Below are 14,283 nucleotides of genomic sequence, written 5' to 3'. Positions count from 1 at the left end.
GAGTCCCGTATTTCTCGGGCTGAGCGAAGTGCAGGCAAGGGGTAGGAGAAGAAAAGAAGCCGAGGCGGTAAAGCGAAAGAAATGTTGCAGTGGAAATGGTGTACTCCGTAAGTTCGTAAGACTGGCGGGGAGTGGCAAAAAAGGGAGAGAAACGGCGGCTGCCAATGGAATGCGACCGAGGGAAACGTACCTGAACGGATAGGTACTCCGTGATCAGGTACGTATCCTCGGAGGGCCCCATCACGTGCGTCACGTGCACCAGTTTTGCTTAATCTTTCCCTACAAACCGGTACGCTACACCCAAAAAAGACTAGAGGCAGGTCCCCCCGGCTAACCTTACCTCAACTTACCTCGCAGCCGCCTCCAGTCTTCCCGTCCCTCCACCACCCCAGCAGCCAATCACAAGCCCCAGATCCAAACTTGGCACCATCCCGCTACAGCCTCGGACCCTCTCAGCCTCTGCAGCGCTGCACAGTTCGCCCACATTCCCATCCTCTCTACATCCCTCCATTCCCCCCCCAGCCCACCTCCGTTATTCACTTCAACCTCTCCTTTCCACACCTTTTTTCGAGTGTGTCCCGTTTCCACGTTTCCAGGCCTGTTACCATACAACAACCCAGGTCCCTGCGCGCCTCTCGTTGCATTTGCCGTCTCACAAAGTCACAGACCACACACAGTCTTATCCATCGTCCACATTCGCAACCACAACTCGCCCTTTTCAGTCCATACCTGCGCAGTATACACAGTACTTGTCGACTCTACAATCTAGCTGTACCAACGTATTCTTCGGCTGAAGCACGCCTCTGGCCTCAGATCCTCCTGGGACCATCATCATCCCTGTCTGGCCACCACCCCTCCCGATCCTCGTCTCCGTCTTTTCCTCGATACGCCAGAGCACACCTAGACACTCGCACCCGACAACCACATTCACATTGTGGCTCCTGACTGCCTCCCACCAACACCACCAAACTCGCCGTTTCCACATCCCAGAATCAGTGAGCCAACCCTCGTCTGCGCGCCCGCCAGACCATCAATCCCATCTCCATCCTACCTTACCATACACCACTCCGTACGGACCGCACCCAAGAAAGGCTCAAACCACCCCTCAGCCCTGCTGTGGATCGCAACGTGTCAGGCCATTGCTCGTCTTGCCAGGCACCACGATGGTCGCTGCATGACACAATTCCTCCCACACGTCTCCTGTTGTCAAAGGCCCAGCCCTGCTGTGCCCTGCCCGTTTGTCGACGTTTAATCTCCGTCCTTATTGAATCCTCGCCACCCCATCCAACTCTCGCACTCTCCCTTCCTGGTCTTCTCTCGTTCGTTCTGCGCCATTCCGAGTCGAGTCGACAAGACATCTCGCGACCAACCCGACCCGAGTACAGCCAAGCCAGCACTAACCAATATCCTTCCCTCTGACGGGCAGGTCCCTTTTTTACCTCATCCTTTCTCTCTTCACTTCACGTCGACCCTACTCTCTTTCTCCGCCTCTGAATACGATTCGAATCGATTCATCTCGCTTCGATCCCGTCGTTAACGAATCTTCGACGACACATCAGTCAAACAAATCAACCAAGCAGCCATTCCGGGCACTCGACGAGGTGGACACGATTAACGCTCTTTCTTTGGCTTCGTCTTATTTCAATTCGCTTCGCTTCGCCGCCGGCCGGGACCCGACTTTTGTAATTAGACCTTGGCGACGCCAAACCATCATCAGCAATTCGCTCCACCTTTTCTCTCGGCCCCGAGCCCATTAATACGATAGCCGCCCGATCTCCCCGGCTACAACGCTACTCTCCGCTTTCTCTCAACTTTATCGACGACAATGTATTGGAAGGTGGTTGTCACCACGGCGGCGCTGGCCTCGCGCGCTTGCGCCGAGATTCGCCCGCTATCGATGGATTCCGCAATCGAGGTTCGCGCGGTCGATGTGTTGGAACGAAGCTACGAGGATGTCGCAAACCGATACATCGAGAAGCGACAAAGCTCCATGGTGGACGCAGAGTGGGTTTCGAGGGCGACTGAAGTTACGCTGAACAACGACGGCACCATCAACATGACAGCTTGGGAGCAAGAGACGTCGGCAAAGTGCACCGACGCCCTTTCACACCTCGACCAGGCCTCGAACCCGTCCGGAACCTGCATCTGCTACAACTTGCCGAGTCTGAACGCTCAAACGGGTGTCTTTGAAGCCGACCTGCGGTTGTTCAAGGTCTCTGAGCCAAACAATGCCTTTGCTGGTATCCCGCCACAGAACATCCAGGTCGGACTTTCATTCAACGGAGCTTCCGTCTCGCCAGTCAGCGCCAGCAAAATCGGCAGCTCCACTGCGAAACGGGATCTCAGCTTTGAGGTTCCGTGGACCGGCCTGCAGAAACGAGTCGTCACGCCACAGGCCCTGCAAACATACCTGTTCGTAGGACAGATTGACCAGAGCAGAATGGTGGCACCAATGTCCATGTACGAACCTCATTTTTACTTGCGTCATTGAAGTACTGAAGCTAATGTTCTCCAAGGTCACAATTTGAAGCACTCGTCATGCCGACCCTCACGCTTACCGGCGTCAACGCCGCCGGCCAGACCGTCAGCACGAACGTCTCCTCGAACGAGGCCGCTTTCCTCACTGGTGTCTTCTCCAAAGAAATCATCAAATCCGACCTCGCCGTTGCCCAAGCTGCCGTCGACGAAGTTGTGGCTCAACTGAAGAACGGCACTGTCGCTTTCGTTCTCCCCGGTGTTCAGCTGATGATCTTCCCCGTCGGTCTGGTTGTCACCAGCACTTGGCTTCTCATCGGACTGGCTTTCTACGGATTCGGCACCTATGAGCGCATCGGCTACGCGGAGAGCTACAGGAGAAGACGGGCTATCGCAGGCGACACAGCCAAGCGTATATAAATCAACGACATCACGCGACCGGATACGAGACAATTTGTTCGGGGGCAATCTTTTTTTGAAGAACGAGGGGCTCCCTCACGAGCCGAGAAGGTTCTAGGAGTGGACTACTTATTCTGCCCGTGGTGGCGGAATCATCAGCATCAAGCAGCAGCGTGACATCTATATCTTTTTTTTATTTTGGCCCACTTCTCTTCATCCTCCACGTCTCTGAGGAGTCCTCTATCTGTCGTAAATAGTTGGATGTCAGTTTTGCTCTCTCTTCCATAGAAAAGAATATCCACAACACAATAGTGAAGGCTGATTTCGCCTGTTCCCCAACCAGTCCCTTCTCCTGCCGTCAATTTCGCGATAACTCGGTGCTGGACCGCTGTTGGTTCGGGAACGGTACACTGATACTTTTTTTCGCTGGAAGGGGTGTTGTTCGAACCTGCGGCTGTTGTGCGACATGTCACAGTTTGGGGTCCGTTTCAGCTTGGATGTGTCGAGGAAATGCGACGTCACGGCGATCCGACGGTGTGGGTGGATGCGAGGGGGTTTTCTTGGGATGATTTCAGCCACACGTGGCTGACAAGGGGCACTTGGTGATCTGCCTGTTATGCTTGGTATGATGATGCAGCAGCTTGCATGCCGTTAGAGACAGTAGATCGGAGATCAAGGATGGTAATGTGTCATTGGGAGCCATTGTGCTAGATGTAATTCACTCCTCAAGTCGCATGGGATGAGGTACCTGACGGCGCAGATGATAAACGTAGACGGGCGATAGCCTCGATGCAGCAGGCCGCCAAGGCCGGCGGGAGATACGGGAGATTCGGAGGCGCAAGTCTATTTTGATGTGACGGCGGTTCGAGTATTCGGCTTCGACGGAGGAACTAGGTTGGCTGCACATTCAACACCCCTGGTACGACGGTTGTATTCGGTGCCTTTCGGGTCACTTGGCCTTTAAATTTACGCTAGAGGACAGGTATGAAGTCTGGTTGCATCTCCATGTTGACTCCTCTCTTCGTCCAAGGTGTGGAATATACTTGATCGATTAGTTTATCGAAAAGCTCATGACTGTGGCGAAACAACCATCAGCAAGCGGGCGTGCTGTTAGAGCTAACCGGACTGCGGCTTGATAGGTGTTGACGCTTATGATGGATTTACCCATCCCAGATGGGATAATAGACTCTCCACCTGCATCAAGGTTAGCTACCTTTGCTATTTCGATGTGCAGGTAACCTTTTAAGGTTTCCGTAGTAGTGTATTTGGATGGTCAAGCGGGGAGAAGGTTTGCTGTCGGGATGTTTATGAGGGTTATCCAGTCCGACAGAAGTCCGCCGATTTGGACTTTTTGGTTCTCATACATATGATCTTGTTGGCTTTGCAACAGGGTACATTGGAATCGTCAACACCTATATCTTTCTGTCGCGCTTCTGTGATTAAGCTTTGGGGTCTTCGAATTGATGTGATACGCATTCATAAAAGATGGCTGTTGTGGAAAGGAGGGGATGGTATAGTGCCATTCTTGTCGACTAGAGCTTCCCTAGATGGCGCCTGCGTGCTATAGTCGGTCCTAAATATATTTAAGACACATGGATGATGCCGTTGGCCGTCGTTGGGCTTATATAAGCTGATATAGGAAGACAGATGCACTCGTGATTCATAGGAGATTTTCATATCAGTCATCCTAAACACCCGAAGACGTGACCCGTTGAGTCTCCCATCTTTTCAATCCCCGTGTGAACGAAGAGACATGCTACCTCTGGAGGAAGTCAAAAATCATTGAGGGTTTCCTTTCGGAGAAATCACGGGACAATTCCGGTTGGTCTTCCGGAGCCTCGCGGTGGGCTGTGGGCGACTGGGCGACAGCCTTGCGGGATTGCATGGTAAGGCTCACTTGGAGGGTCATGTGACGTGGGCCCAACGTCTACAATGAGTCTTTGTAGAGAGATCTATTGACGGAGAAGCCGAGCATAGTCGTGAAGAGCTGTTTGTCTACAGCTCCAACCTTTAAGCCATTGAAGGGCTTAGGACAATTGAGTGCTAGTACATGGCAGCTTCCTCGATCTCACTCCATATCTCTTATTGCTCAGCTCTATTGTCTTCTTCTGGACTGTATTCAAATCTTTTATCACAGCCTACCTTAGTATGTATTTTCATTGATGAGGTTGAATGCAGTTGACTCTGTGACATTCTGATATGCAGTTGCTTCGGCCCTAAATCTTCTATATGAACTGGCACTTGGCTGTTCAGAGCAAGTCACTCATTCACAGAGAAGGCTTTCTCTACGAACTGTTATCCTTAGTTCAGTTGAGCGCCTTGCACGTATTAATCTTAGAGAATTTGTGCTCACACATACTGGCAGCAAGATAGCTAGACCGTTGTCATCGTGCCCACCACTACCTTAACCACGGTGCGGGTAGTTTCAGGTATTGGCTACCTCGAAAAGCTGATTCTCTTCATAGAAAATTGAATGTGACTGATATTATCTAGTCATACATCTAGTCTGTCCAATCTATTATTTATATGCTTCCGTGGTCACCTCGTGTCAAGTTGTCTCTCTGCTCGATTTTCCGTGTTGAGAACTCCAGAAATAGCTACTCACCATTGGGACTCTTGCGCTTTTGATTCCGTACTTTCATCCAGTTATTATCCAAAGGTGTTGATGTTTCCGCCTTTCTACATGGGGAGATGTGAATATTGAGACTAACAACAGTCAACGTTTTCCTCATCTATCTCAGCCCATAAGGTCCACTGCTGTGGTCATCGGTCAGCCTTGATGGCCTCAAATGTGGGAAATACCCATGACGACACATCTAGACCTGGGAGGATGGGAACCGAGCCGGAGAAGGAGCTACAACATTCTTCTGATAGTCCTGTTCCCCAACTGCGTACTTGAATGTCTCCTCATTCTACTTGCGAGGTTCTGAGTCCCTATCCTGTGGCGTATCAACCTTGCCCATTGCATAATTTGCACTTACGCGTACGGTCGTTTGGAGCATCGACTGCCTCGCAACACCTGATGAGAACTCAACACATAATGTGTAAGGCTGCGCTTTTCTGTTTCCAAGCTGGATCGATTGTTACATTTCCGCGAGGAATTCCATTTAGTTTTAACCTGTAAATCAGATTTAGTGGCAACATAATTTCCTCGTAATGCCCTGACTCTTTGTTCTTTCCCGGTAAGGTGGTCAATGTTAACTGAGCACCTATTTTCAAGTCTGTAGAGTATCCTGGTTTATCACTCTCTTCATGTGTCAGGGTGCGCATCACGTCCACAAGTATGATTTGAGATTGGACCTCGAGATCATCGAGCTTCACTGGCAAAGCTTCGTTGCGTATTCCGTGATCAGATCATCACGTATCCTTGGAGGAAACCGGAGGGATGCCTCTGAGTGTGAACGTTTTGTGAGGTGGAAGTTGGTCAATTCTAACTGGGGTCTCTTTTCACAAGCTAGCTACTTAGGCCTTATCGAGCCTGCTCGGATCAGCCTCCCGGCATGGAGAGTCAAGTCTCTTGTCATTATGTGAGATTTCGCGGCCAATGACCATTTCTATGTAGCATTTCTATTTGCACGAGTTGCACCTAGGACCTTCCAAGGCATCTAGTTTTCGGCATCGCTTGGATTGGTTGGCATTCGTTAGGTCACATGCAAGGCCAGTTGAATAATTTATGTCCCGCTGATTCCTTTCCTAGTCTCATAGCCTCGCTGGCAGTGCGAGGGCTCAGTCAAATAGAGCCATCGTGCAGAGAAGTCAATGCCTTGTATGCAGATAGACGCCAGTGATCGGACGTAGATACGATGCACTTTCTGGAAGGACACTAAGGATTTTCAAGAAGAGATAATCCCATAAGCATTGGAGATGATCCCATACCATTTATTGAAGATTATCGAGACTTCACATTCACAATTTGACCATCAATATGATGTCATTTGATGTTTTTAGGCATGGGAGATATACAAGTACACTTCGACATGGACGACATTTCACTGGGACCTTTCACGACCTCAATTCTTCTATCCTTTCTGATAGTTACAAGTGAGATTAAAGCAGTAATGCTCGGTTGATTAAGAGAACAGACCACGACCATCTTTATGGATATACGATTAAGCACATTCAATCAACCGCCTTCGAAAGTCCCGAGCAAGTAATCAACAGACACGTGACTTGACCACTGAGGACATCTGCCCCCTCCTCAGGCTCCAAGACAAAGACACGGGAATGCGATAGGCCCAATTGATCCCCATATCACCCACTCTGTGTCTGCCGGCAGCTTCCCTGCAGGACTTTGGAGGCGCATCATACCATAACACATAAGAGAGACCTACTGCACCTGTAATTGGTCAATGTGTGTGGTGGTGTGCAGGTGATGGACCATGAAAAGTCGTTGTATTGATGAATTGGCTTTCGCATGCGATGGGATTGTTGCCATAAGTGTAGCTCTTATACACCCAGGAGGCCTCAATATCGTCACAATTTGATGAGAGCTGAAGTTAAATGACATTGCGTCCCTTTCTATTCCGTTGAGAGATACATTTGGTCGTGAAGCGTCGGCTCCCAGTTGGCCCCAAGACTCAGGAGGGTCAGTGCGATGCCACGCCAGCTCTCATCTCGATCACTGAATCACGTTGAGGACAACGCAGAAATGGAGCTCAGTTACGTGCTAGCTAGCCTTGTGGTCTGGGTTGATGGAGGCACGTTGGGCAGAGAAAGTTTGTGATATATCAAATCAAGGAAAACAAAAACAATACGGAGCAAAACATACACAGACTTACTCACATGTTTGACCCATCCAAGCCATCAAGACATGACGTCATGCTATTTCGTGCTTTTGTGTCTATTTCGATGCTTGGCTGTTGAAGCCACAATGTGGCTTGAGTTCTCGTATCCCTCATCGAATTCCACGCTTCAAACACGCAGGCCAATACTACTCAAATGGACTCTTGTGGCCGGCAGTATCCGACTTCATCCTTCAATTTGACAACTTGTCCTCCCGTTCCGAACCCGGTGCGAGTCCTGAAACTGCCCAAATGCATCACAATACCGGCCATTTCCAGCGTATTCATGCGGCCAAGCGGTTTGCTAGACGCCGGGCTCCACGCCAGTGGTAGTGATGGAGCGACGCTCAGAACTCTCAATGCCGCTTCGCTGCCGGGCGCATGAATGATGCTCGTTTCTAACAGGGAACGCCTGTCCACCAAAACCGACTCCGTCGCCAACGCACACCACGTCGATTTCTCTCGATGACCAAAGCACCGGAGCCCAAGATGGGTCCTTTTCTTCCATGTCCCCAATGGCCAAGTTGTCGTGGCACAACATCAGACGCAGGAACACGGAGACCCTTGGATGAAGCCCCCCGAAAACTCTCGCCCGAGGCAAGGAGGATGCTGTCGATATTTGACAGCTGTCACCAGGTTGCCCGGCGACAAGGCGAAAGTTGCCCACAAGACAGAGTTGTCTAGTACTGTTCCCCAATCCCCTCTTCGATGGCGGTGCGATTTCGCGATGACCGGTTGCTGGGCTGCGGCCCCGTTGAGAAGTCTTGACTCGACCATGGCACCCTCGCATCGCCCCTAGTTGACATCGCCATCTGTACCACAGTATATCGATGTCATGCGTTGTGAGGCGGACGGGGTCCACCTCAGCAAGTCCAGGTACATCGGATGGGAGTCCGCCGCGATGTCTCACCAATCACGGAACGGAGGGACGCGGAAGCACAGAGCATTTCCTCTCAATATCGGGTCGGGGGTTCGGCCGACTAAGGGGGGACAAGGCCAGGCCCTGGACGAAAGCACTTGCATGATCGCTGGTAGGAACATCACACAGGGCCGGGTTTTCCTGCCTTGTTGCTTGGCTGGAACTGTATCGTCTGCTTGTTGTTCTTTGGTGGTCGAGTGGAGGGGTGGGTGGTATATATCGTAAACTGGCTGGCCACCCCGCAAGAGCCGAGGATGTTTCGAACGTTCAGTTCAACGTCAGAGTAAAGTCAAAATTCACAAAACCTCACGATACTTGCTTTCCCACGCAAGATTCCCGGGACTGCTGAAATCCCACGAACCAACAATTAATCGCAACACCTTTACTCATCATCCTGTCACAGAGGGCACCGACTCTCTTTCGAACCCCCAATTCGATGACAGCCAAGATGGACGTTGCCACGCTCGTGGCGCAGATGAACGAGGCCCTCGCGTCGATCCACTCGACGATTGAGGGTCTGTCGACGTCTGCAGCAGAGAGCGACACAAAGCTCGACGAGCTCGAGCAGAAGCGTGACATGACGCTCGCAGAGCTGAAAGCAACCTACGAAAAGGAGCGAGAAGAGCTCGCTGCCGCGCACCAGAAGGAGCTCGAAGATATTGCCGAGCAAAGGCGAAAAGAAGACGAAGAGCGGGAGGCCCGTCGCCGGCGGGAAGATGAGGAGCTCGCGGCCCGCAAGGCCAAGGAGGACGAAGAGAAGCAAGGCACTTTTGATACCACTACCCGTAATGTCGAAGACGAAATGGACGACCTCATGGACAGCATTGAGGAAGAGACGGCCAAGACGATTTCTGAGGGCGAAGCAAAGTTGGCAGAACTCGAGGCGAAGAGAACGGTAAGCAGGGCTGATGCACCGTCTCGAACCACGGCAGCGTCATCTAACATTATTCGTGTTCCAGGAACTCAATCGCATGATCGAGGAGCAGATGAAGGCCGCGGTGCCTCCGGTCCCGACGCGAAAACGCGCGAGAACAGGGCGGCGATCCGGCGCCGTACCATCCGCGGAACCGTCTCCGTTACCTCCGCCCGAAACCCCAGCCGAACCAGCTGCAGGGGACAAGAGCGTAGACGAGGAGAAGCCCGCCGAGAACGGTACGGCACCCGAAGAGAAGGCCGAGGATACCGCTCCCGAGCCGCCGGCCGATGCGCCGGTCGAGGAAGACAAGACCCCCGAAGGTGATAACTCCCAGCCACAACCCGAAGAAACTGTGGCTGAAAAGAGCTTGGAGGAGGCCACTAGCACCGAGGCGGCACAGCCTGCCGAGGAGGAGACGGCACCGGCCCCGGAAGCTGAAGCTGAGGCCGAGGCTGAGGCCGAGAAGGCTCCCGAGGACGAGCCTGTTGCAGAGACGGCCGCACCAGAAGAGGCTCCCGAGCCCGCGCCCACGGAACATGACAAGGAGGAGGCCGCCGAGAGCGCAGCTGTTCTCGAGGACAGTCAAGAGAGCGCCCCGGCTGGTAGCGAGGAGGCTTCTGCTGAGGCTCCTGCTGAAGCTCAAGATGCTACTGCCAACGACGAGAAGCATGATGCGGTCGAGGTCAGGGGCCTGGCTGTAGAGACCCCGGAAACAGCGCCTGTCGAGGAGGCTTCTGCTGCTGAGGAGACTACTACCGAAGAGCCAGCAACAGAAGAGCCTGCGGCAACTGAGGAGGCTGCGACGGCAGATCAAGGCGATGATACCCCTCCACCAGAAGAGCCTGCGGATGAGCCTTCCACCGAAGAAGCTCCGGCTGCTGAAGAGACTCCTGCTGTAGAAGAAGCTTCCATTGCAGAGGATGCCCCCGCCGCTGAAGAACCAGGAAAAGAGCAGCCTGTTGTGGACGAGACTCCTGTTGAAGATACCCCAGCGGAGGACAAGGAGATTCCCGAGGATGCGGCTGTGAAGGAAGACACCGTTGCGGATGAGGCGCCTGCTGTTGAAGAGACGCCTGCTGTTGAAGAGACGCCTGCTGTTGAAGAGACGCCTGCTGTTGAAGAGACGCCTGCTGTTGAAGAGACGCCTGCTGTTGAAGAGACGCCTGCTGTTGAAGAGACACCTGCTGCTGAAGGAGCCCCCGCTATCGTCAATGCTCCCGCAGAAGACACTCCCGCCACATCAGAAGAGCCCGCCGAAGAACCATCTACCGAAGAGCCAACCACAGAGAACTCTGCAGTGGAAGAGACCCACGCCGAAGACGCTCCGGCTGAGGACAAGAAAGCTCCCGAAGAGGCGGCTGGGGAGGAAGAAACTGTCGCAGATGAGGCTCCCGTCGCCGAAGAGTCAGCAGCAGAAGCTGCTTCGACTGAGGAGGCCCCGGTAGATGAAGCTCCAGCGAAAGAAATCCAGGCAGAAGAAGTTGCGGCCGAGGAAGTTCCGGCAGGCGAGGCTCCGGCGGAAGATGCTACGGCCGCTAAGCAGCTAGCAGGTGAAGAGCCTCCTGCTGGTGATGATCTACATCAGGATGACGCCTCCGCTCCCGAGGAGGCTTCAGCAGAGGAAACCCCAGCCGCGGAAGCAACCTCGGAAGAACCAGCTGCCGAAGAGGAGGTCCCAGACGTAGAGGGTGAACCTCCAAAGGAAGATGTCGCTGCTGACGAGGCCCCCTCCGAAGAGCCTCCCAATGAGGAAGTCTCCGACGTAGCCCAAGCAGCACCGGACGCCCCGGAAGATGATGCCTCTAAGGAGGTGCCTGTCGCCGAGGATGCACCCGCCGAAGAGTCAATCGCTGAGGAAGCTGCGCCAGGTGCCGAACCTGAGGATTCCGCCCCGGCGGATGAACCTGCGGCAACTGAGGCCGATGTTCCCAGCCAAGACGACTCATCTGCAGAGCCCGTTGAACCCATCGAGGAAGCGAACAAGAGCCCTGAGGAGGAGACAACACCTGCTGAAGCTGCTTCCCACGAGTCAACACCTGACGCAGGTGAAGATGCGGCTGACCCAGAAGAAGTCGTGGCAAAGGATGACCCAGTTGACGAAGCAACGCCTGAACCGGGCCCAGAAAGTGCGGAAGATGATACCCCAAAGCAAGCAGGCGAAGAGGCTGAAGATACGGGTGCCGACGAGGTTTCTGGGGAAAGGTCATTGCCTGAGTTCTCGGTGAAGGCTGTCGAGGATGACTCAGTCGCAGAGGAAGCTTCGGTTCCAGACAGCAGCGACCCCGTCGAAGAGAAAGCTGCACCCGAGGCGGACCAGGCCGAGGAAGATATGTCTCCGGAGGTCGCTTCTACGGCTGTTGATGCAGATCCAAGTCCAGAAGAGCCCACATCACAGGAGGAGGATGCGACGTCTCAAGCTGAGAAGGCGACTTCTGATGAAGACCCAGCTGCCGAGGAGCCAGCTCAAGATGAAGCCGTCTCACCAGAGGATGCTGGTCCTATGGAAGCTGCGACCACATCAGCAGAAGATGCAGCGGCCGGAACTGCAGAGTCGGGCGAGGAATCACCCAAGGATGCTCCTGTGACTGAGGACGCGAAGGATTTGGAAACTTCTTCAGATGCAGCAATTGCAGAAGAAGAAGAATCCCATGCTCAGGATGACGCTCCTGCTGCGGGCATTGATACATCGGATGATACCCCCGCTGAACTTGAGACTTCTACCGCCGAGAAGTCTGCCCTCGAAGAAGAGGCACCAGCGGCGGATGACGCTCCTAGCCACGACGAGGTTCCTGGCTCAATGGAGATCGAGTCTGAACAGACACCAACTACTGAAGAGACTCCTGCCGATGAGACTTCAACTGAAGCAACGCCCGTCGAAGAAGCGGATTCAGCAGAAGACAAGCCCGAGCCAGAAGCTGATGCGCCTGGTTCAGAGCAAGTTGCCGACGAGGTGACGGTCGATGCAACGACTGCCCAAGCGGCAGTTGACGAGCAAGTTGCCGAAGCGAACCCTGTTGAGGCAGCTGCCGTGGATGACCTCGAGGCCGCGAAGGATGTGACTGCCGCCGAGGCAGCGGATGAGCATACATCTTTAGATCATGCCGTGCCCGAAGTAGCTACCGCTGAAGATCAGCCAGTCGCCGAGTCTGAGGAGCCTGCAGTTCAAGACACCACAACTGTTCACGATGAAGCTACAATTGAAGAAGACAGCGAGATCGCCCGCGCCTCTCTGGAAGACGAGCCTCTCAAGGACAATGCCACAGCCGAGGAGGAGATACCTGCTGAGGAGCCAAGCACCGAAGCACCGGCCACTGCGGACGTCGAGGTCCAGGACGCCAGCGAGGATCATGCTGTAGAAACCGCCCCAGTCACGGATGCAGATACAGTGGCAGCCAAGGAAATCGACGAACCTGCGGTATCCCCCACAGATGACGCTGTTGAAGCTCAGCCCGGCCCTGAAGAGATACAAGCCGAAGTCAGTGAAGCACCCCCGACAACCCAAGAGGAGGAAGAGCCCGAGCCAACCACTGCCAGCAAAGATCTTGACGATGGAGCTTCCGAACACCGGGACGCTTCAGATCCGCCAGAAGAACAACTCACTGGTGGTGTCGTTGACGCAGCTGAGGATGATTCCACTGCTGGACCTTCTGACGCCACCGCCGACGCCCCTGCCGACTCTGACTTGACGGAGGCTGTTGCTGCTGATGAAGTTGCGGCGCAAGCTGCTGACTCCGAGCGTCACGTCGAGGATGAAGAGGCTGAGGTTGACTCGACTCCAGCTGAGCATGGTTCAGTGGAAGACACTCCTGCAGCCCCTGATGCCTCTACAGATGAGTCTGTCGCTATCGAGGCGCATGACTCTGTTGTTGCCGATGCCCACGACGATACCGAAGAATCTCAACCCTCAGCTGTCGATGCTGACAAGGTAGAGTCCGAACACGCAGAGGCTGCTCTGCCGTCGGCGGAGGAGACAGCCTCCAAAGCAGATAGCCCCGAACCTTTGGAACAAGAGGCAACGGCGACGGCAGACGACGTAGCACCCACTGCAGACGTATCTGGTCAGCATGACTCTGTGGATGAGACCCCAGCCATTTCAGGCGATCTCAAACAAGCTGAACAAGACAAGGATCTTGAGGACTCACAGGTCGTCGACAGCCACACAGATGCCGCTTCAGAGACAGTCCGCGGAGATGAAGGTGAAGTAGACGTTCACGAGCGTAGCGTCTCTCCCGAGGAGCCCGAATCACCGCCGGCCGAAGTCCATGATGTCAGTCAATCCGGAGACCACCGTGGGCACAACGACGACGACCACGATGCTGATGCGGCCATGAAGGCCTCACCTGGTCACGAAGTTGACGTGGAAAATGATACCACTCAGCATGACTCCGATCATGGCGAATTCGAAATTGTCGAGACGCCTCACGATGAGGCTGGCCCCGATGAGGCTGATCAGTCTCGTGGGCCCGACCTTTCCGTGATCACTGAATACACTGAGCCTGCTGCATCCGCAGCCGGCGACACCTCTGTTTTAGCTGCAAAGACCGACGAAGATGTCCATCCCGAGTCTCTCAGCCGGAATGTCTCTGAAGCCCCGGACGCAGTTATTGAGAGTTCGTATATGACTGAGCCCACGGGCATAGTTACGGACGATAGCCACGTTCAAGATCAACAGCAAGAGAGCTCTACGCCTGGTGCTACGTTCTATGACGGCCACTTTGGAGTCAGACAGGTTCACTTCAACGAAGAGGAAGATGACGACGACTCTTCTCCAGTTCTCAGTGTCAGAGACGAGG

The 14,283-nt window shown here is 53.8% G+C and overlaps 1 protein-coding gene across 1 annotated transcript; it reads left to right on the top strand.

Annotated features, from left to right (window-relative positions):
- The first annotated feature begins 516 nt into the window (after positions 1-516).
- On the top strand, positions 517-3,701 carry HER10_EVM0004165 (uncharacterized protein). Its single transcript, XM_035473817.1, has 2 exons — positions 517-2,460; positions 2,517-3,701. Exons 1-2 carry the CDS (start codon positions 1,826-1,828, stop codon positions 2,893-2,895), a joined length of 1,014 nt encoding a protein of 337 aa, XP_035326758.1. The 5' UTR covers positions 517-1,825; the 3' UTR covers positions 2,896-3,701.
- Positions 3,702-14,283: the final 10,582 nt, after the last annotated feature.

The sequence above is a fragment of the Colletotrichum scovillei genome (assembly GCF_011075155.1).
Source record: "Colletotrichum scovillei strain TJNH1 chromosome Unknown Contig00011, whole genome shotgun sequence".
NCBI lineage: Eukaryota > Fungi > Ascomycota > Sordariomycetes > Glomerellales > Glomerellaceae > Colletotrichum > Colletotrichum scovillei.
This window is presented reverse-complemented; position numbering and strand designations above follow the sequence as displayed.